Raw genomic sequence first — 24,420 nt, 5'->3', positions numbered from 1 at the left:
GGAGGGTGGGAGAGGAAGACAACAAATATTTAAAATTGAAAACCTGGGCGCCTGGGTGGCTCAGTCAGTTGGGCATCTGCCTTTGGCTCAGGTCATGATCCCAGGGTCCTGGGATGGGGTCCCGCATCCGGCTCCCTGCTCCAGAGATTCTGCTTCTCCCTCTGCCCCTCCTCCCATTTGGTCTCTCAATCTCTCTCCCTCAAATAATAAATAAAATGTTTTTTAAAAAATAAATAAAATAGAAAACCCACCTCAGTAATTCCCAGTGTCCAGTTTAGTTCCCATCATCTATTAACAGTTCTGTGGGGCTGTTGTGATTCTCGTGACTTCAATCAGTGCAACCAGGCCCATCCTGGGTACCTTGCCTATTAGTGGTTCAGTTCTAATAAAGATGATTGACAAAAGGGTTTCTCATTCTGCAATGTGCAATATGAATGGGAAAAGACTCCTGTTGGCCTGAGAATTGGGAGGGGCAAGCTAGAAGAACCGTTAAAAGTTAGGACTGGCTGCTGGCTTCACTTTCCAGCTTGAGCTTAATTATTGCCTTTCTCTCAACCTCTGTTCCTTGTAGGTCGCCTTATGTCAAAGAGTACCTGTGAAAATTAAATGAGATAATGTATATAATGTGTTGTACAACAGCCAGCACCATAATTAGTCCTCAATAAATGTTAATTATAATCATCATCCAGGAGTAAACATCAATGACGTTGCTTGTTTGGGGAATACAGAACAGTTACTTTTAATAGTTTTATGTGTCTGTTGTCAAGAAGGTAAAAGCTATAGCTTTGTTGTTCTTTTCTTTTTAAGCCTTCACAGTTTAGTGCTATCAAAAAGTAGTTCTATGAATACTTGTTCACCTCGAGTGTAAAGACCAGAATTACCATTTTACCATCACTACTATCCTAATTCTGCAAAATTTCCTTCAAAGAAATAACGGTGACATGCATTAAACCAGGTTTGTTTTTTTCATTTTCCTGAGAAGTGCATAATCTTGAAGGAGGGAAGTTTATTGGGGGTAATCACATATGTCTACATGAAAAGTTTAAAGGGGCGCCTGGGTGGCTCAGTTGGTTAAGCGACTGCCTTCGGCTCAGGTCATGATCCTGGAGTCCCTGGATCGAGTCCCACATCGGGCTCCCTGCTCAGCAGGGGGTCTGCTTCTCCCTCTGACCCTCCCCCCTCTCATGCTCTCTCTATCTCAGTCTCTCTCTCAAATAAATAAATAAAATCTTAAAAAAATTTTAAAAAAAAGTTTAAAGAATGGGTATTTTGGTGTAGACCCCAATGGCGGTTGGGCAGGCAAAAGCACAAGAACCTTTTAAGAGAATGGAGACAGAAAAAGCATGTCTCCTTATGTAGATACACTGGCCAATAAGGGAAAGTGCTATTTAACTACCTCCCTTTGCCAGTAATTGGAGCTATAAAAAGAGTATCATTACAGCAAGGGTAAGCCCATATCTTTCTGTCTGAGGCACAAGCAGAAATTTTATAAGGATTCTAATTTTCTGAGTACTCAGCAATCTTAGTATCAATCAACTTATAACTAACTGTTCTTCAGATCAAACTACAGTAACTATCCTTTGCAATACTTTTTCTTCCCTGCTGGGTCAGAAAAGTGGCTGAAATCCTACTGCAAAATCTAAAAGCACCTTTTAAATTACTAAATGCAAGTCAGCAATTTTGGAGTCTGAGAAAGCTAAATTCCGCTTAAGTGATGAATTCAATTCCTATGCCAACATTTACTTAAAATTATTTAAAAGTTATAACAAACTGCTAAAAAAAAAAATACCGCTTAGGGTTGCAACATTCGTAACCACAAGCTTATTAACCTTGATCTTTTAGCATCATTAGCTCAGCTTCTATTCCCTCCCGATCAATGTCATTCACTCCTGTGGCTTGTTCTACGACCTTTACATTGAAATCTTCCAATACTCTTTCTCTAGCCCTGAACTCTTTCAAGATGCAAGCCCAGATTTCCAGTTCCTTCTGAGCTAAATTTCCCTGAAATAAATACCTCAAGTTTAACATTTCCACAAATTAGCATGCTGCCTTTCCACACCTGCCCCCACAATGATCGCTGGAGTCAATTCCCAGTATAGGGAAAGACTGCACATCTCTACCCTCTTGAAAGTTAGGTGTGGCCGTGAGATTTGCCACTAACAATGGAGTGTGAGAGGGACACAAGGGACATCACTTCTAGGTAAAAGCCCTAAGGGGCCAACACATGATCTGCCATATTCTCTCTAGTGCCTCAACAAGCGTGGAAGCATACACTAGGGCTGGGTCCTGAAGTGAGGGTGAGGACAGAGCAGAGCCCCCAGCCAAATCGTCATAAACACGTGGCACAAAAGCCTCTGCTGTTTTAAACTACTGCTATCTCAGCATTGGTACCACTGCCTACCCTGGCCTAGCCTGACCAATGCGGCCACCTGCAGCCTGCCGTTCTCATCTCCGATAAGGGCATCAGCACCCAAGCTAGTAAACTCGGGACTACTGAATGCTTCCCTCTTCCTCACAGCCCCCATATCCAAACCTAAGTCCTGAAAATCTCACCTTTGAAATATTTCCAATTCACCCCCTCCTCTATATTCCCACTGAACTAGTTCTGGCTAGAGGCCATCTTTCTCCTTGATTCTAACCCTACAGCTTCCAAATATTGTCATTCCAGTATCCCAGATTTTCCTGCTCTAAATGATCTTCCAAAATGACACCACCACGCCATTCTAGAAATTAAATATGATGGGGTGCTTCCCATACTGAAAGCCCTTCAACATTTTCCCACTGCTCATATTAACAAACACTTGAGGAGCACTTTTGTAAACAAGCACTGTCCTTGGTACTCTTGGAACAACAATGAGTCATTTGCTTAACACTGATCTTCACACTGAGATACGGTGACATAGCTAGTTATAGAATGTGTTGCTCAATACCAGTATTTAGTAAAGTATCAAAGTTTCTTAGATAATTTATTCTTTTTAAAAGATTTATTTATGTATTTGAGAGAGAGAGTGTGTGTGCACGTGAGGTGGGGGAGGGGGAGAAGAAAGGCAGACTTAGCTAACTGAGTGCGTGGGGCGGGGGTGGTTCGATCCCATGACCCTGAGATCATGACCTGAGCTGAAACCAAGAGTCGGACGCTTAACTGACCGAGCCACCCAGGCGCCCTTAATTTATTCTTTTTTTTTTTTTTTAAGATTTTTTATTTATTTGCGAGAGAGAGAATGAGAGAGAGCATGAGAGGGAGGAGGGTCAGAGGGAGAAGCAGACTCCCTGCTGAGCAGGGAGCCCGATGCGGGACTCGATCCTGGGACTCCAGGATCATGACCTGAGCCGAAGGCAGTCGCTTAACCAACTGAGCCACCCAGGCGCCCTAATTTATTCTTAAAATAAAAACTAGAGTGCACTCAAGTTGAAAACTTGACTCAAATTCTTTTTTTTTTTTTTTAAAGACAAGAGAGCATGTGGCGGGGGGCGGGGCATGCAGAGGGAGAGAGAATCCCAAGCAGGCTCCATACCCAGCGTGGAGCCCAATGCAGGGCTCGATCTCATAACCCTGAGATAATGATCTGAGCTGAAATCAGGACTTGGACACCCAACCGCCTGAGCCACCCAGGTGCCCTGACTCACTCAAATTCTAAAAAGTTTTCTTGAGAGAAAGAAAAGGGGATGGAGTTTAGCCAGGCAAGGAAGTGCACAAGGTCCAAGATTCTACACTGGCCTCTCTGGAGCCTGCTACTGCCATTAGTAGCTTACCGGTTACTAGAATACAGATCATTGTAGTTCATTATTTACTAATTTTTATGTTGGAGTTCACCAAAATTTCGGACTCGAGTGGATTCTGTGGCAGTCTACAGGCAAAGCTAGTTTTATTGCGCTTTGCTTTATTGTGAAGACGATGCATTTTTTTTTTTTTACAAATTGAAGGTCTGTGGCAACTCTGCATTGAACACACCATTTTTCCAACAGCATATGCTCACTTCATGTCTCTGTATCACCTTATGATGATTTTCACAATGTCAAACTTCTTCATTATTATATTTGTTATGGTGATCTGTGACCAGTGATTACGACTCTCAGAAAGCTCCAATGATGGTTCGCATTTTTTTGGAATAAAGCACTTTGTAATTAAGGTATGTACATTGTTTGTTTAGACATAATGCTATTACACACTTAACAGACTACAGTACAGCATAAAGAACAACATATATATACACACACTGGGAAACCAAAAAATTCATTTGACTTGCTTGACGGTGATACTCGCTTTACTTTGGTGGTCTGGAACCAAACCTGCGGTATCTCCAAGCTATGCCTGTATTCTGTTCTAACACCCTCTATTATCTGTGTCCTGGAAGGGGGGGGGCAAAAGGCTAAGAGCCACCAGTTTAGCCACAAGATAAAGGTCAAACTTCAACATGTTACAGCTCTTCAAACTCTACTTCCAACTTGCCTTTGGGGCCTTGTCTCCTATCACCCTCCATCAGCTGCCTCTGTTCAGGACGTTCCTAACCTCTGTTAGAAATAGCATTCCGCTTCTTCCAAAACCACCAAAACTCTACCCACTCTTCCGGGACTAGCTCAGTAGTCAATTAACATTTTCTGTGAAACTTTCCTCAAGAGCTCTTGGCAATATTAAGCTGACCTTCAGAATGAAGCATTTCGATGCTTATTACGTTAATAGTTGTCTAAGAATAGACAAGATGCTAAGTCAAAGAAGAGTCAATAAAGATGCTCCCAGCGGGCCTCTGAACTCCAGTATCAGGACTACATTTATTCATCTTCGTGTTCCCAGCACTTTACTACGTTTATAAGACAGCAGGCATGGGACCCACAGTTGCTAAATGAATACCATTATGAAAAGCACATTCCATAATCCCACATATGCATCAGCCTACTGATGGGTGCTAGGGTCAACTATTATTTTGAAAATCTAGAGAAGGTTATATACTTGTAACTTCTAACTTTAAAAGCTTATCTGTCATTTTTTAAAACTATAGGCTAGCAAAAATGGTGTACTTACGTATGTTTGTGCTTCCGTGCATGCGTGTATTTACGTATGTGTGGTAGTTTCCTTTGGCTGCCATAATAAATTTTCACAAACTGAGTGATTTAAAACAACAGAAATTCATACGCTCACAGTTCTGGACGCCTAAAGTACAAAATCAAGCTGTGGGCAGGGCTGCACTTCCTTGAAAGGCCCTGGGGGAGATTCTGTTCCCTGCCTCTTTCACCTTCTTGTGGGTTCAGGCAATCTTGTTTGTGGCTCTATCACTCTGGTCTCTGCCACCTCCTCTTCTGTCTCAAGTCTCCCTCTGCCTTTCTCTCCTTGGTATGGCACTTGTCCTTGGATTTAGAGCCCACTCAGGTAATCCGGGATGATCTCATCTCAAGATTCTTAACTTTAATTACATCTGCAAAGACTCGTTTTCCAAATAAAGCAACAAATAACTTACAGCTATTTGGACGTGGACCCATCTTTTTGGAAGCCACCATTCAACCCACTATACTGTGAGTGTGGATGTGTGTGTGTTGTAGACTGCACCAAAGAACAGTCCTCAAACCAGGCTCGACTGAACACATACACGTTGCCCAGGTGACAGTCTGAAAACTGCTGGGTGCTGGGAACACCATGATGAACATGAAAGACAGTGCCTGCCCTCATGGAGGAGAGAGTATGGTGGGGGATATAGAAATCAAGTTATTTTGGGGGCGCCTGGGTGGCTGAGTCAGTTAAGCATCTGCCTTTGGCTCAGGTCATGATCTCAGGTCCTGGGATCAAGCCTCACGTTGGGCACCCTGCTCCATGGAAGTCGGGTTTCTCCCTCTCCCTCTCTCTGCTCATGCTTTCTCTCTCGTTTTCGCTCTCTCACAAATAAATAAAATAAAGAAATCAAGTTATTTCTTAAAGTTGAGAAATGTAGTATGAGGGAAAATTATACCATAGTTGTATAGTACAGGGAACCTCGCCCTACCTGTTGTTAAATATTAAATGTAACCCTGATATTTTCTCAGTGAGAGGTGGATAGTTCAGAGAACATTCCTTGATTTTCAGGTTAGAATATCTCCTACCCTGTGTTGGACCGTCCACGAAAAGTCCTTGTTTCACATGTGTGCTTCATACTTTAAATTATCTGACTCAAAGATACTCCCTGGAACCATCATAGTTTGCATAATTAAGGATGCCATCCCTTGTAATATAGTCATTACTTCACAACAATCAAGAAAGAATAAACATGGCTGATTAAACTATGACATGCCATTAATTATAAGATGCATCCCAATTTCAGGGCTATTAAAATGCACACTTTGGAATTAGTGAAATATGTCCATTTCCATTTTCAAATACATTCTCACAATGCATCAGGACAAATTAAACAGCTTTTGATTAAATAGTATTACCAAATTTCAAGGTTCTTCCAGCAAAATTTTAATGCTGAGTTGACTTCACCCAGACTCAGAATATTTTTCACCTTCTTTCCATGAGGTTAATATATGTAAATATAATTCAGTAAGTCCTAAAATAAGACATACCCTCATACATTGAGTCTCTCCTAAGCTTGAGGTAATTTCAGAAGTCAGAGATTGGGAAAGAACTCTAAAAAAAACCCTTGAACTGAAAAGCAGGAAGGAGTGGCTACTGGAATTATCATTCCTTCCTTGCCCAGAACTTGCTAACAGGTCACAAGGTGAAGAACAGAGTGCAGGTACCCATGTGGGTAGCCGGGCAGGGCTTGCAAATACTTTAGGGGTAAGCTGGAGTATCCCCAAGACCCCATGCCAGAGTCCTGCTACACCCTGTGAAATGTACAAGGGGAAGAGAAGCCTGGACGTCTGCTCTCAGATGGCTTAGAAAGACATATCTAAAAAGAGACGTGATAAAACTTCTACACATACCTGCCTCCAACCTATTAAAAGTTCCTCATGGGATGCAGGATTGAGATTTTGTTGTAGTTTGATGCAGAGGTCATGCAGGAGAAAAAGTTTCAGAGAATAATCTGTTCTGAGTCTCTTCTTGCCCTATTTATTTTCTCCTTTATTTATGCAGTCTGGGTTTTGACATTGAGATATAAGGCCCATGTTGCCCTATGTTTTTCCTAAAAAGATTTAATGTTGGTCCTTGCATGTGAAATTAAGAGGACTGAGGAAGACAATGCCATCAAAGATTTTGTGGGAGGTAAGGAATATGTAAGAGAAATTTACTTTAAGTCTTTAAAAATGAACAGATGTAGTCCATTATGAAATTTTTTCACACACATATATATATTATGAATGGTGTGTGAGGGGTGCCTGGATGGCTCAGTTGGTTAAGTGTCTACCTTTAGCTGAAGTCATGATCCCAGGGTCCTGGGATCCAGCCCCGTTAATGGGCTCCCTGCTCGGTAGGGAGTCTGCTTCTCCTTCTCCCACTCCACGCTCCCCCTGCTTGTGGTCTCTCTCTGTCAAGTAAGTAAATAAAATCTTAAAAAAAAAAAAAGAATGGTGTGTGAAAAGGGCACCTTGCTGACTCAGTCAATGGAGCATGCCACTCTTGATCTCAGGGTTGTGGGTTCAAGGCCCATGCTGGGCGTAGAGATTACTTAAATATAAAATAAAATAAAAATAGAAGAATGGTGTGTGAAAGTGTGCCCCTCATCCAAAAAATAATGGAGGAAATACACTTTCAATTAAGTAGTCTAAAGTTGAGGGCAACTTGCAAATGCTTCTTAAATTCTGAAAGGCACATTCTCTGCCCCTCTCTCTCTCTCTCTCTCACACTCACAAACACACACACACACACACACACACACGACCAGCAGCTTAGTAAAGTATCATTTTAAAACAGATTCTTCCCTGGAGAAAACTTATTGCCAAAGCATCTGGACTATATTCCAGAAGGCATCTAACAAGTTACTATCATTTCCCAGACTCACCAGGGTAGCGCTGGCTTTAAAATGAATTAAAATTTTCTTTAGAAAAACAAATCTCAGGCCTCCCACAGCCACTGGAAAAGAGGAGTAAGTCAAGACTGGGGTGGCCCTAGCCACTTCTCTGAGGAATAAAGGATTTTTTTCAAATTTCATTAACTGCAAGTATTCTTAGATCACAGCCCAATGCATTCCCTGAAAGACAGGTGCAGTTGAAATGTATTTTTTCTACTTTTAAAGAGCAAAATAAATTTGACAAAGATAGTTCAATTCAGTAGTTAAGCAAACTTTTGAGTAAATGGGCTGGCATACCAACAGTCCGGAAGAAAATAAAAATCTTACATCATATGTAAAAATGAATTCCAGACAGATTAAAGACTTAAATAAAAAACTTTTACATCTTACTAGAACATCTAAGAGACTACACATATATTCTAGGGGTCAGGAAGATCTTTCTTAGCCAAAAGTGAAAACACGAGACTTGTCTGTCCATATAAAAATTAAAAATTTTGAAATGGATAAATGTAACATAAAGTCAATAGATAAATGTAAATAAGGAAAAATCTCTCTATAATATACAAAATAGCATCTAGAAATTGGCAAGAATGAGTCAACAACAGAAAAACCAGCAAAAAGTATGATTTCATTTTGCAGAAGAGCAATCTAAATGGTAAACAATCATATAAAAAGGGCACAAAATCACTAATAGCCAGGGAAATGCAAATTAACATAGCAACAAGATCTCGTTTTGTATCCATTAGGCTGGCAAATATTTTTTAAAAACTTTATAATAGCTACTGTTGACATGGACTTGGAGAACTAGCATTCTCATACATCAATGATGGAAATGAGAATTGTTACGGACTTTTTGGACAGCATTTTGGCAACATCTATTAAATCAATTCCACTTCTGTGAACTGTGATACTGGGAAGGAAGACCCACTTTCCCCTATATTTTTCCTAAAAAGACTTAATTTTGATCTTTGCATGTGTGATTAAGAGAATCAGTAAGACAGTGCTATCAAAGATGTTTTGGGAGAAGTAAAAGACATGAGATAGAAATCACAGACTTCTATAGAAACAATGAGCAAATTAATGACTTAGGTGTATTGAGGTTTAGTGAAGTATAATTTAGAGGCTAATAATTAGAAACAAACTGAACACCAATCAATAGAAGGAGTATTTCCACTCTGTGGAATATCATGCAGCTATGAAAAAAGAATGAATGTTTTACACCCAGTATTTCATAAAAATTCCCATGAGTGATACAACCAAAAGAAAAAAATATGAATATAATCCCATTTTTATAAAGCAATGACACATTTCTCTTCCAGTATGTGCCTTTGTATGTGTATCTAATGTCGATGTGGGATTATGTGAGACTGGAGAAAAGAAGGATATGTACTGGATTAAAAAAGTGGGTTGGGGGGTAGGCAGGGTTGGGTTGGAGGAGTAGGGGTTGATGTGAAAGGAGAAAGCAAAAAAAAAAAAAAAAAACCTAAGATTTTTAGTTCATGTAAAATTTTAAGGGTGTGTGTGTGTCTGTGTGTGTGAACAGAGGATATATGAGAAGGACAGTCACCAAAATGTTGATGGTGGGTATCTCAAGGTGGTAGGAGCTCAGATTATCTTTAGTTTTTAAATATTTCTATGTATTCAAATTCTTCATAATGAATGTATTATGTTAATCATCAAGGGAAATGAAGTTTTGTTTCATTGTGACAATTTTGAAACTAGATATTTATACATAGTTCATATATTTTCCTCCTTCCCTTCTCTCTGGTCTCCACTTATTAGCATAAAACTCCTGTAGTATCTATTGCACAGTATTCTTTTTTTTTTTAAGATTTTATTTATTTATTTGAGAGAAAGAGAGCGCAAACAGTGGAGAAACGGTAGTGGGGAAGCAGGACTCCCTGCTGAACAGGGAGCCCGATGTGGGACTTGATCCCAGGACGCTGGGATCATGACCTGAGCTGAAGGCAGACGCTTAACCGACTGAGCCACCCAGGTGTCCATATTGCTCAGTAGTCAACTGCAGAGTCTACTCAGACTTGTATCTTCCCAACTGAATCAAGAAAAGGAGTGTGAGCAGGGTATCTGGGTGGCTTAGGGGTTAAGCATCTCTGACTCCTTGGTTTCCACCCAGGTCATGATCTTGGGGTCATGGGATCAAGCCCCCTGTGGGGCTCCTCACTCAGTGAGCAGTCTGCTAGGGATTCCCTCTCTCCCTTTCCCTCTCCCCCACCCCCGCCCCACGTTCTCTCTCTCTCTCCAATAAATAAATCTTAAAAAAAAAAATAGTGAGAGTGAGGGGGAGAGGAGGGAGAAAGAGAAAAAGAGGGAAGGGGAGAGAGAGAGAGAGAGAAGACTAGGGGGAGGGATAAAACAATTCATAAACTACCTGATCTACTATAAAGTTAATTTGAAGCTTCCTCTTTGGCAGAAAAAAATAATCTTAAAGTCATCTTGTACTTCACTTTTGGCAAATGTCACCTCAATCCACTGATAAACAGAACTATTCAGAGTCCTCTGTGCCAAGTTGGTAAAGGGATACGCATTTTATTCCCCATCAATCACTGCCTATACATAGAGAATTAAACTGGGCTTTTTCCCCTTCTCTGTGGTTCCCTTCTTCTTAGACATTACACTGAAGCTGACATTGACACAGATATTCAACAGAAGAAATGAAATGACATTCAAGCCATCATGTTTGCTTTTTTCCCTGATGTCTGGAAGCTGTCTGTGAATCTCTATTATTTATTCTCTCACATCAGCACTCAGGTTCTAAGCTTCAACAGGCTCTAACATTGCTGGGGTCCACCTTTTGTAAAAGAGAGAATAGAAAACTCCAACTGCCCCAAATGTAGTAAACTTGTCAACTTATTCTTGGCCCTGGAAACCAGATAGTGATGAACCTTACTGCTCAGCTTAGTTTCATGCAATGCACAGGAATTTATCAACAACAAAGTATCTGTGGGGTCCTCTCCATGACTTGAATTCATGTTATGAATACACAGCACAGTTGTACCAAGACTTTCATAAGGTTATTTTATTTTATACAATGGAAGAAGATTCCTTCTTCACAATGCAACAATGAACATAACACTTAAAACCAATATCCAGGTTGAAAAAGAAAAGTACAGCTTTGAAAAACTCTACCAAAAAATGGAATAAAGGGCTCATAAAATTCACAAAAGAAATATGATAAAATTACTGGTGATATTCTACTAGTAATCAAAGAAACACAAATTAGAAAAAGTGCCAATTTTTAAATTATCTAAATTGGCAAAGACTAAGAAATAACTATGATAGTCAATGATGTATAAAGTGATAAGCTTACCCATTCACTGCTAATGGTACAAACTTTTCTGGATACAATTTAGCAACACATATCAACAATCTAAAAATAATAAATTCTGAATAATCATCCCATTTCCAGGAAACCCAAATAATGAAATGATATAAAACTGACCAATTCACTTACAAAGATATCCTCGAAAACACAATACTCAAAACAACTAAATGTCTAACAACTAAAAAGTCAGGTAAATAATGGTTTATTGCTAATAACAGAATCCAATTAAGTCATAATAATTTTATTTTCAAGGGATACTAATAATGAAGGAAAATGCTCATGATCTAACGTGAAATCAAAAATGCAATTTTATATGGTTTGGTCTTTTTCCACTTTTATAGTCTCCATTTACATGCCATGCCTGCATAACAGGAAAATGTTAATAATGGTTACATAACAAGTTATGTAACTTCTGGAATTAAAACTGATACTCATTTTCGTCATCTTTTGGTCTATATTTTCCAAATTCTCAATAATAACGATATCTGGAGGAAAACAGTAAATACCTTTTTAAAACATAACCACCAAGCCTCTCTGGCAAAAGAAATAAAGCAGGGAGAAAAAAGCACCCTTAAACAATTGGACAACTATTACCATTTTGTGCATCAGATCAGAGAGCAAATCTGAAAAGTAGCAAGCCAAGTAAGAATGTGAGGAGTGTCTTATAACAATAATTTTTTACAAGTACACAACTTTTCATGGCTTACTTATAAAGTACTTTCACATCTAATAGAGGGTATTTCAGTGGAACTGCTTTAAGGTTTTAGCTCATCCTCAAGGATGAAAAGAGAAAAGCTGGAGCAAGAGGTTCAAACTATCTGAGCTAAAGAAAAACCTATACAATATGTTAAGGAATTCAGGCCAAATGCATAGTTATTTTGCTAAGGTTTTGTGTAGGAAAAAAGGTGAAGAAAAAACATGTAAGCACAAATCTAAATGGCAGAGACTGCTAAACAGCTCCCAATATCCAATGCTCCCCTCTCCTGTAGTAAGAACTCATGGGTATTGTGTCCAGTTAAGACTTCAGTTCCTTACTTTCCTGCCTATAGAGAAGTCCTGACCAATGAGATATGTGAAGTGCTGTGTTAGGACTGGTGATAAGGCATACCCTTTTACCCTCCTGCTGTATGAGATGCAGACATGATGGCCAGAGCTCCAGCAGCCATTAAGGACCATGAAGTGAAAACTATCTCCTAAGGATGAAGAGCAGAAAGACACGAAGAGCCTGGGTCCTTCATTCTGGATCTGCCGTATCTATCCTGGAATAGATGCCTTCAGACTCCTTTTATATGAAAAGAAAGAAATCTCCATATTGCATAAATCACTTTTTTTTTTCCTGTTATGCACTACTAAAATTAACTTTAACTGATGTACCTGGCCATGATGAGCTTGTGAAAATTTCTTCTGATCCTGTCTATTCTCAGTGGCTCTCCGTTTCTCCCAAAAGATGGGACCAAAATAAAAGGGGGGGGGGCAGCAGAATATCTGTATAAAGCCTCATGTTACTTACTTACTTATGTTTAAGTAGGTAATCTATATCTTCTAGAGCTCTCTCTCTTTAGACACAACAAATTAAACTGTTTTTAACTTGGGTCTGGTGCTTGGTTGATTTCGTGGGTCACTGTGGGTCAAGGTAAAAAATGGATCTTGCATTATTTCAACTGTAACCGAAACAGACTAAAATTGAAGATCTCAAGCATAACCTTTCTGCGGACCAGCAATGACAATGGAATAGATGCTAGTTCTTTGATTCCAACCATCCTTTGCTCATCTGTTGCTGATAAAGGAAAAGAGAGGCAATTAAAAGTTTTTGAGTATCAATCCATGGATATGTTTCCTGAGGCATTTCATTAACCTGATTTTGAATGCATGACAGACTGTTAAAACCAGTGCTTCCTAATTACCTACAAGGTAACAGAATATTAAAATAGAAAAGTAAACATTTACCCCTTTTTGGTTACTTTTAGATATTTGCATCTAGTTTCCTGCCACGAGGAAAACACAGTCAATGTAAACTAATTATCCAAAATAATTATCAAGAGCAGATCTTCATTTCCAACATCATAAACTCTGGTATTGAGGGAACGGTCATATTTGAAAAAGAAAATGTCTGACCAAGGAAGTTTTCCTCTACTGAGTGGAGAAAAACAGAACATAACTTACTTCAAATCTTCACAGGGATATATCTTTAAGCACTGTTCATATTCCCTTCTAAGCTGTAACCAGGCCTAATCATAACAACTTACTGAAGATGTTAGATATTAACCTAAATAACAAATATCTTCATAACTATAAGGCTTCACATTGCATTTTAAATTCAATAACTTGGTATTTATTAAACAACCATTAAGCCATCAAAGCCCAAGTGGTATTTAAATACTTCAAACTAGGTTTAAGAATTAGCAGAATCAATTAAAATGACTTGCCCTTTAATTACAAAGTAATTCACCCACAAAACTGGAAAAAGGCTTGGGAACATTGTTTTTTCCTTCTTTTACCACCATGTAATATTCCCACAAGGGCATAAAAGGAAACTCATTGTATGGGATTAAGACACTAAGGTTTCAAGTCAATCCTGGGGCTATTCTAGGAAGATGACAACTGTACCAAATTAGCAGTTGTAGTTTTGTAACACTATTTAAACCAAGTGGCTTACTTTGCTTAGAAGTAATATCCCTGGTACACTGAGAAGATGATACATTGGAGAGTTTAATGGTTAGCTGACTATCCAATCAGTCCTATTCTTTATTATACTGTAAGAGTTGACTAATTCTGAAGACTGATAGTATTCTAGTCCATACAAAATTAAAAACTCAATGACATAGCTACATGTAATATGTAAAGGAGGCATCTTAATTTTGGAACCAAAGAACTAGCAAGAGAGCAAAGAATCTAAAAAGGAGTTGTAATTTCTAGAAGTAATTTATTTAAAATATTAATAACTAATGATCCTAAGAATCATTATTTCATCATGTTGGTCCACTAAGTCTTTATTTTCCCTACTGCTAATTTTAAGACCTACCATCTTAGTTCCAATTTATGTATTTACGAATATGCCTATCACAGTTGAAACAAACGTGAAATTTTATTTCAAACGTGCAGAGTCATAGATGCTTTAGTAATGCAGACATTTTGGACCTGAAAATTGTTAATTCTGAGATTTGCTCATTCATGTATTAACTGCTTATAAAATATCTTTTATACACCAGGCATTGTGCTAGGAGCTGGGAAATAGCAAAAATAATTGTAGATACCTTTAACCTGAAATTCAAGTAAACATTTTTGTGCCACTAAGGAGTAGGAATGGGGGCTAAGATGTGGGGGAGCATCTTCTCGTGGAAATGTCTTCTAAACGGCTTAAATCCCATGAGACTTAAAATATTTTAGCAGGTATTTTCCCTTTTGTCAAATATGACAAAATAATACATAAAGCAGCAATAAAAGTTATTTTTCAAGTTACATATAATAGCTGGTGTTCTTAAGATTGATAGTTCTGCTGAAGACCAGAGGGAGTTTATCAGTCTTCCTAGAACTGCAGCTCAGTAAGTAAAAAGACAGATACCTCAGGAATCTCAAAAATAAACGAGTTTACAAGCTGGCCTACTAGGACTTGCTATTTCAATAAGGCAGCCAAAAGGAGCAAAAGAGACTCAAATACACTCTTTAAACTATGATACAGTCGATCACAACGGTCAAACCAGTTTTCCTTTTACAGATGACCGAGTGACTTAAGGCTTTCAAAACAGCCATCTTACTTGAAAAGCAAGAGCACTGAAGGAGCTATGTCCAAATCTTGTCTTGTGGGTCTGAATGCTTATCGCTGCCCAGAACGTCCCTTCCTATTCTTTTTTCATTAATTTGTAGGCATGGAAAATTAGAATAGGTGGTAACTAGAGGAAAGTGAAAGAATATGGTATATGAAAGAATATTCAAGAGGCTTTCTTTATCACCCACCTTGTATATACATTATACAAGGCACTCCTTTCCTGCTAACAGTTATGTAAGTGCTCAGAAAATCATAATCAACCCAGTAAAAGTAGCGATGAGTATCTACTAGAAAAAGATTCAAGGGTCTTGGTAGCATTTGTTCAGACTTACATGTGATGCTGGATTAAGTTAAAAGTTTCTTTCCTAACTTCCTGCTCTGGTCGCTCCCCCAAATACAATCTTGGGTTAGTTAGTTCATAACACTTTCTCTCTGATAAAGATCTTAATGCCACCTTTTTATAACCTGGGGATTACCAGATCTCAAATACTCAGAAGGAAATACACTAAAGTCACCCAGAGTGCTTCCCTCAGTATCTTTAGCTGTACAAAAATAATAAAGTATTATTCAGTGCACTTCTGATGCACTCTGAAGCCTCCCTCTCAACTGGTCTCACCTCCACTACTCCAATCTTATGTATGTGTGCTGTTTTGCAATACATATTTATTTCCCATATTTGCATTTAACTCTTACAGTAAGCAGATACACAAGAATGCAGCTGCATGAGGACAGAGATTCCTGATTTGTTCAGTTTTATTGTCCCCATACTTATAACAGGGCTTGACACATAGCAGGGGCTTACTAAATATTAGCTGATTGAATAAACAAATTAACCAGTAACTATGAGATACATGGACCAGTATAATGTACATCTTCTTCTGCATGAGATTTCTACAAATCAAAGGGGTGCCACGAAGGCACATAACTATGAAATGGCAGCCCCTGAACCTGAGCAGAGAGGTTTCTAGGCTCCAAATCCAGCATTCTTTCAACTACTATCTCTCCCCCCTGGGGCATATGTACCCTCTTACAATATAGAATGTCAGGGGAAACGAAGCCACGGAGAGGCACATCTTCTGGGAACAAGACTGACACTAAGTTAATTTAGAAAAAAATTACACACACACACACATCAATCATGGAGATTTTGAGAACTTATTTTCAAAAATAAAACACAGATCTAGAAACACCTCTGACATTTGCAAACGGCCAAATGGAGCCTCGCCGTGTTCAGAGTGTTCACGTCTCTGTTCCTTCAGCCTTCCGGGCACTTACATGCTAGTTAGAGAAGCACTTCAGCACAAAGCAAGAACCAAGCTCCCACAGTGCCAACACACCTGGGGATGATCACTGGCTCTGATTCCCCTGCACAGCTGGAAAGGAGAGGTTGCTGCTGATCCATCACTGCAGCTGCCTCCAACTCTACCATCTTTTTCTCCCTCCCAGTCATTCCATACAGGCGTGGTCTTCCTTTTCCTTTCACCAAACAGGGCCATGAACTCATCTTTCACTGATGGGAGGCCAGCATTCTTCGAACAGGGTACATACTTGATGCAAAGCCAATACTTACCATCATAGCTGTAGGGGAGTCAATTACCAGAGCCCCAACTTCCCAATATTCTCTTGTCTAAAAATTGATTTGCCTGGGATCATGGCTATGATGGACGGACACCACCCCAGGATGAATGGAAGCTGTCCTCCACCACTTCCCCGTCACAAAGACCCTTCACCCACTTTACAGAAACAATGCATCTTTAGATCTTTCTAAACTGCATGACCCCAGGTTGTAAAGACCTCAGGGTGACCAACAAAGAAACAAATAAAAACGCTAATGCATGTAAAGGAGTGAGGCTTTAGCATCTGGGTTGCAAGGCCTTTTCTAAATCGGGTAATTTCCAATTCTTCATTTCAAACAACCTGAAACATTCAAATATGAAGAGCCCTAAGGTCAAAAGAAATACAAAATATTGGGTTTCAATTTATATATATTTTTGTTACAGAAAGAAAGTATGACAGAGTGATCAATAAGACACTTTCAAGCATAAAAATATATTGGATTGGGATAGAATTCTGTAGGGGAAGGAAAACGAAAATATGAATTTAAGGAGAAAAAAAGGTGTAAAGATTTTAACTGTTTAAGAACTTATTCATGCATTTTTTAAAAATGAATGATACTGGGAATCAACTATAGACCTACTAAAGTATTTTTAATGATGTAAGAATTTAAAAGGTCAAGGTTTATAATATGCTGAAAAATGACATCCTTTGCAACGGTTTAAACTTAAGATGAAAAGTTTTAGCAATCAGCTTAAAAATGTGCCTAGGGTACAGACGTCTACAGGATTTTTTAGGAGCTACAGGAACAAAAAACGTGGAAGAACACTGCTATAGACCAACCACTGGAGCCTTTCCAAGGCAAAATAACTGAAGAGACAAAGAATGAACAATTTCCCACCTACCGAGTTGTGAGCTAGGATGGGCTGGAGATGGGGTGGGGATTAGCATTTGCTCCACCCTCTTCTTGGTCATAAACACATCTGTTGAACCTGGTTCTACAGCCAACAGTTTCTCAGACTGATGACCAGGTTAAATATCTAATCTCAACTGCATTGCTGATGGGGTTAGCCTTTGGCTGATGAGCTTGTATCTTACTCCCTAAGGAGAATTGCTACTTCTTGAGTACTTTTCTTTGTGTTTTCCAGAAAAATTCATGAAGCAATACCATAAAGGCTCACTATTTTGTATTTCTCTTATCATTCGATGACAAATATCACCACTGGGGATGCAATATTGAATGTGTCTATCTGACTGGCATTTCAGGCGTAACATGCATTATGCAAAGAATTGGAGAGTTCCTTACTGTGTAGTTAATATTTTAAGTATGGCCACTGTACTGAGGAGTAATCTCAACAGGCCCATCTATGTACATAAGCCCTCAGATACCATGTTTTTCCTTCTTTTTCTGATTTCGTACTCTCTTCTTCCCTACTGCCCCTTACATCTTGTCAGCCGCTCCTTTGGGAAGCAGAAAGTAGTCTAAATATGATGGATGAGGCCAGCACTTAATTCGGTGTCTACACTGTTTGAAAAATATTGACTTTCCGGTCCTCAAGCTCTCAGAGAGACAGTGGGGCTATTTAGAGTAGACATTAGACCTACTTTAAACCTACTCCCATTTAGTACGAGAAGGTAAAGTCTGAGATAAAAGGTCTTTCTTTAGAGTCAGAAAGTTGGCTGACTCTACCACACATTTACCAAGTATGTCACTCAATTTCTCTGAATCTCAGGTTCCCAAAGTCCTTAAAATGGGGTGCTGAGAATTTGAGACAATATGCAACAAGCACCTAGAAACATACAGCACGTAGTAGGCATTCAATAGTCAACAGTTATGAAGTTAGATGTTTAATGTTCTTTAATGACTGTTTAAAATTAGCCAACAGTTCTCTCTTGGCATTATGTCAGCTGTGGCATGTTTTTCCGTTTCTTTCTAGTCTCTTTTAAAATAAGTGATTTGGAAAATGACTACCTTTCATGTCAAGTATGGAGTCTGTGTGTGTGTGTGTGTGTGTGTGTAAAATGTACCTGCAGTACTAAAACTGGCAAAAGGACACAGAATGAGGACTGCACAAAACTTGAGATTTCACCTACAGCTTTTATAAATATGGCAACATGTCCTGAATACGTTCTAAGCATGCTGTGAAACGTGACTAAAAATAAGCATGGCATCAATGATCGACTCTTTGAAAGGTTATCCAAATTTAATTGGAAAGCTAACACTTTCCCCTCATCGGATTAGCAAAGTTTTGTTTGTTTGTTTGTTTGTTTGTTTAAGGTTACTTAATATTGTAAGGCTGTGGGGAGAGTGGCACTCCCATAATTCTCATGGTAGTCAAAATGAGTATCACCTTTAGACTCTGAAAAGCAATTTGACAATGTATATGAAGGACTCAAAAAGGATTCACATGTCTATTCAGAAAGGCAGGACTATATACCAGCCCAAACAGATTTATGGGTAAGGGTCTTCATACATCACAACTTGTAATAGTAAAAAAACGGAGCAGCTGATGTCCACCATAGAGAACTAGATTATATAGTATAGCCATCCCCTGGAATGGTATGCAGCTATTAAAGACAAGAAAAAATTTAAATAAGATGGGACTGTTATGTGAAAGAAACAAGGTATAAAGCAGTATTTGGCTATGATTCCAAATTTGTATGTGCCACTGTTGATTCTCAAGGGGTAAGAAGAGAAAATTTACAATCAACAATTGGAATTACACAGTGATCAAAATCCATTCCACAGCTTGAAAGGACACAGTGTTAGGACTTGCAACCCACGTCCTCATTTTAAAAAGAAGTGTGGGATGAGTACACTGCTGATTCAGATCCTTCTTATGAATGACAGGGATAGGAAAGCAGATAATAAAGCTAAAAGTTCTATCTGCAACTGACATTCGGCCTCTTTAAACGTTCAACTTAATGAAGCTTTTGGGTGACTTTTATACCACATGCATCAATGCTCTCTGCCTAGGTAAGAAGTTTTGGCAATGTGCAGTGATGAGAGAAGATCGGAAAAGGTGAGGATTCAAAACCTTCCAATACACACAATTTTGCACAGCAGAAGAGGAAATGAAACAGTGTGAATATGAACACACACACACATACACACACACACACAGATTCAGACCTGCATATACATAGTTAAAGCAAGGAACACTTTCCCACCCCACTGCAAGCAGAAATGCCACAACACACCACCTGTCCTTCCTGGGTTCATCTGCACTTCATTACTAGTTTGAAAACTCCTAGTTTATTCCCACCACTACCAAGTCCAACCAAACAAGGCTAGAAAGCATGGCCAAGATTGCTTTCATGAACTTTCTTGCATTTATTTCTCACATCAGTACTTCAAATGTCTCATCTAACCCCACAGATAAGAAACAGAATAAAAATGCCTTTGGACATTTACACATCTCATGTTACACACTCTTGTACTCCAGAAAAGGAGTAACCCAAATCCATGTGACTTGAAATGACATCTTTCTGCTCAGTGCTCTTCTTTCTAACTTGGCCTGTGTGACCACAGTTCTATCTGCTCGCCTGCCAACCTGGGCCCAAGTGCTTTCCAGCAGCCCCACGGCAGAGCATGTTTCCGAAAACAGTCTAAAATTACATGAAGCCCAAATCAACTGAAGTTATTGTGAAAACACAAGACAAGACACACCTAAATTGCCACCTTACATGTGATGATGCAAACTGAAAGGGGTCTACTTGCTTGACAGTATGCACTTGTTTGCAGATGTCACACTGCAGAGGGAACAGCTGGGGGATGTTGGTTGATTTCTGGTGGTCAGTTTCAGGAAATACAAGCATTTCTTAGTTTCGAGCTCAGGTTCCCAATCAATATAGGTTCTGGAGACTTAAATTTTTTCCAGGCTCGAAATGTGCTAAGCTAATAATTAACCTTAAGCATACCATCACTTCTGCTGAAAACATTTTCTACACTCAGCCCCAAATTACTTTCAGTTCAGTTAAACAAAACAGACAAGCTGTAATAAAAGGTCTCTGAGAAATGTGATCCCTTTCATTGGTCACCCAGGAGCTTTTCCTCTTAAATCTGCTGCTTCTTGGGGGGGGGGGGGGGGGGAGGGGAAGGAGAGCATCCAAAATACAGATGCCACCCAAAGCACAATGATTTTGTAAGAAAGTTGCCCAAGATAACTCTTCAGGGTTTCCCAGGTTGAGTAATTCTTGCAGGCGGGTGAGGAGGGACAGCTCGCCTCCAAAATTACTATCTGCAGAGGTTTCCCCAATGTTGATTTTTTTTTTTAAGGCGTCCTTTTTAATTACACTGCAAGGGCTCTGATTTTCACATCTCCAGCTGCTGCTGAGAGCAACGCGGCAGGGCTGCGGCAGCCGCTCCGGCCAACTCCAGCGCCGGGGCGGGCAGCCCACTCCCCACCCGGTCCCACCCTCCCCAGCACACGCGCGCACATCCGCGCCGAGACTGCGGTCCGCGCCGGTCTGCCCTGAGCTGGCGGCCGGGCCGGGACTCACCGCTGTCCAGCCGCGCGATCTGGGGCAGCCGGTAAGTGCTGACCAGCAGGTCGAGCGGAACGGCCACCGAGCTCCACTTCACATCCTTGAGGCTGCAGCCCAGCGAGGGCGCCGGGTCCATCTTCCCCGCCTCCTCCTGCCCCGCGCTCCCGCCGCCGCCGCCGCCGGCACCACCCGCGCCTCGGCGGCCGCGACTGCTCGCGCTCGCGGGCTGGGGCGCGCGGGAGGCGCCGGGCACTCCGGCCGCGGGCAGCCCGGGGGCACGGCGGCTGAGGCGGCCGGGAAGGAGGGGGCCCGCGCCCGGCTCAGCGACCAATGCGGGGCATGGCCAGGGAGCCCCGCGTGCCCTCAAGCCCGGAGAGGACTCGCAGCAGCCCCGCGGCTGCGGGCGGCGGCGGCCGGGGTGGCTGCGGCGGCTCCCGCTCCGCCTCCTTCTCTGGCCCCGGGTCTGCAGCTGCGGCGGCCGCCCGCTCGCCTCCTCCTCCTCTTACCCCTCCTTCCCTCCGCCTCGAGCGTGTGAGGAGGAGCCGCGGGTCTGAGAAACGCCATAGCAGCGCTCCCAGCACTGACCAACAAGGTGCGAGCAACGCCTGCGCAGCTCGGGGAGACACCGCCTCCGCCTCCGCCTCCGCCTCCCCGGCACCGCCCGCTCCTCCTCCCGCTCGGCCTCCGCCTCCCGCGGCCCGGCGGCCTCGGCTGGGCGTCAGGCGCCCGGCGGCGGCCGCCGACGCCTGCGGCTCGGCGTGCGCTGCAAGCTTTAGCTCTCGCTCCCCCGTCCGACCGCTCCCGCGCCCTGCAGCCTCCCGGGCGTCACTGCGCGCCCGGACTCCTTCCCAGCCCACGGCCCATCCCGGAGCCCAGCAGGAACGGAGCGAGCTAGGGAATCTTTCTCCCAGTCGTGGCGTCGGGCACGGTCCCTTGCTAGTCCCCGCCCTGCCGCTGGAGTTGCTCATACGGGCCACAAAAGGGACCTCTTTGGTGTTCACCTCTTGAGAGTGTCACAGACAGACCAGCAGGGAAAAGGCAGGCGTGGAGCACTGCTTAGCGTTTCTCCCCCAACCCCACAACTCTACCAATGGAGCTGGAAGTTCTTCCTACCAGTCTAGACTTTGCTAGGCAGCCCGGAAAATGCCGAAGCACCGAGATGGAGAGAGGTGATGATGAGTGATCAGCGCCCACAAAGGGGAAGGTGACCGTTCGGTTCAGTACCTTCGTTGTACGAATGAGATGCTGGAGACCGTGGGGTGTGAGGTCACCAACCCCCATAAACACGCCAAGGGAAAGAGCAGACTAGGTTACCTGGAGCCTCCCGGGGCCAGCTGTTTTCACATGCTTTTCTCAATTCTCTTCCAGTCTTTAAGGTTGGGATAATTCCCTTTTTCTAGATACGCATACCAAGACGTTAGGTAGTTTGGCCAGATTACACAGCTTGTACACAGCAGTGCTAGGATTCAAATCCAGTTTACTTTCCATGATAAATCGTTGTTTCCCCCAGTATTGCGCGTAGCCTGCTCACTGCGGACAGTGCTCGGAAGGTCAAGGTGGCTGTAGAGTTCCTCTTTATCTAAGCAGATCCTGACCTTTGTGTGCTAATCTTTTTTTTAGCATTATTTTACACTAGTAGAGGTGAGTGGGTGCCAGGTGAAAGGGTTGTGTATCAACTCTTTTGTTTTTCAACAGTATTCAGTGTTTAGTGCATAAGGCAGAACAAGCACCTGCTTTGCCCAACCAAGGGGACTTGAAAGCACCCCGCTGCCTTTCAGTGGGCTGACTTAGGTCTGTGCCAGTGAACAAACCACTCCATTAGCAACTGAAGAAAAATACGGAGATTCTTCTACACCCACCTTCCTTGTCTTCTCACTTTGAAGCATTGGCCACAATTTTCACAAAATTTTTTGCCTGAAAGGTTTGACCTCTATATCATGCACATCAATTTTTTGAAAAAGTCTTGGGGAAAAGTGAGAAATATTTTAATATATTATTTTACTCAGAATCACAGGCCCATTAAAGTTCTAAGATTTTGCTCACGTAAAGAAGAATTTTGAAAAACCATAAGTACCTAGGGGTGCCTGGCTGACTCAGAGGGTAGAGCTTGCCATTCTTGATGTAGGTGTTCATGAGTTCAGCCCCACATTGGGTGGAGAGTTTACTTAATAATAACAACAAAAAAACCTAAGGAGCTAAGTGCCAGCTAATTTTTTTCTATCTAAATTATTGTTTTAAAATTTATTTTTTAAGTTTTTATTTTAATCCCAGTTGGTTAACATACAGTGCAATATTAGTTTCAGGTGTAAAATACAGTGATTCAGCAATTCCATACATCACCCTGTACTCATCATGATCTAAATAATTATTTTTGGAAATAAAGTTCAGACTCCAAAAATGACATAAGAAGCATCTAAGAATGGGCAGGGTGGAGGTCCTTCAACTAGGTAGATCCTGAAACCTTATATGATAGAATGATTTCTTAAAAAAAATAATTTTCTGCTGTTATGATATCCTCTTTAAAAGCTTCAGGGAACAAAATTCCTATAATTCCCTTGCATGCAAGGATTGGTGACTTATGACCTAAGGACAAGATAAAAAGTAAAAAGATTAATGCAGTCAACTTTTTTTTAATCAATAAAGAACTTAGATTTGCTCTTATTGCTGACCTTGCAGAAAAGGTTTCATTTTAATCTTGAGTATTAAAGGGAAGACACTTTAATGAGCTACAAATTCTTATGTGAGTCTTCATGTCCTAGGAGAATGCTTACAGAAAGATCTTATTTGTGATATGGAGAGAGTTTGGGTTAAGCTGTAAGGAAAATCATTTAAGAAAGGTAATTTTTCTGTCTAGCTGAACTGCACTTCCAAACATGGTACGAGGAATTATGTTTCTTAAGATTGTTGGACCAATGCAAACCATGTAGATAAAGGCATAACAACTGGGTACAGGGACAAAACTTCTAGGATTCTGTAGTTTATTAAAAAGGGAGAATCCAAGAAAAGTTTTCTATAAAGCAAAATTCCATGTATCAGTCCCTTGTTTCCTACTAGGTACCTTGTAAAATTGAGATTTGTGAGAGGCAACACATTATGGTGATTAAAAATATCAACTCCAGAGCCTGATGGCATGAATATGATTAGTGCCTCTGTTCTTATGTGGGATCTTGGGCAACTTGCTACTTCCTCCTCTGAAAAATGAGGGTAATCGCTACAGATTTGAATGTTTGTGTCCCCATCCCCCGAATTCTTTTTTTTTATTCTTATGTTAATCCCCATACATTACATCATTAGTTTTAGATGAAGTGTTCCATGATTCATTGTTTGTGCATAACACCCAGTGCTCCATG

General features: G+C 41.0%; 1 protein-coding gene across 7 annotated transcripts in view; it reads right to left on the bottom strand.

Moving 5' to 3' along the window:
* The window catches only part of GAREM1 (GRB2 associated regulator of MAPK1 subtype 1), a 211,038-nt gene extending 189,386 nt beyond the window's left edge, over positions 1-21,652 (bottom strand). For 4 of the 7 annotated variants that reach the window (XR_010407269.1, XM_064577775.1, XM_045886875.3 and 1 more), the window contains exon 1: positions 21,086-21,651. Coding sequence is in view for 5 of the 7 variants with exons in the window: in XM_064577775.1 (XP_064433845.1) it covers positions 21,086-21,206 (121 nt within the window). In the remaining 2 variants the exon portion in view is untranslated. Of the gene's footprint in view, positions 1-21,085 lie in introns of all 7 variants that reach the window. The other 3 variants (XR_010407270.1, XM_064577773.1, XM_064577774.1) reach the window with 1 other exon arrangement.
* Between the last annotated feature and the right edge of the window lie 2,768 nt (positions 21,653-24,420).

Source organism: Mirounga angustirostris, unplaced genomic scaffold (assembly GCF_029215605.1).
Source record: "Mirounga angustirostris isolate CCGP_5_RB_7025 unplaced genomic scaffold, mMirAng1.0.hap1 SCAF_14, whole genome shotgun sequence".
Taxonomy (NCBI): domain Eukaryota; kingdom Metazoa; phylum Chordata; class Mammalia; order Carnivora; family Phocidae; genus Mirounga; species Mirounga angustirostris.
Note: the sequence above shows the minus strand (reverse complement) of the source record. Positions and strands in the feature narration are given on the sequence as shown.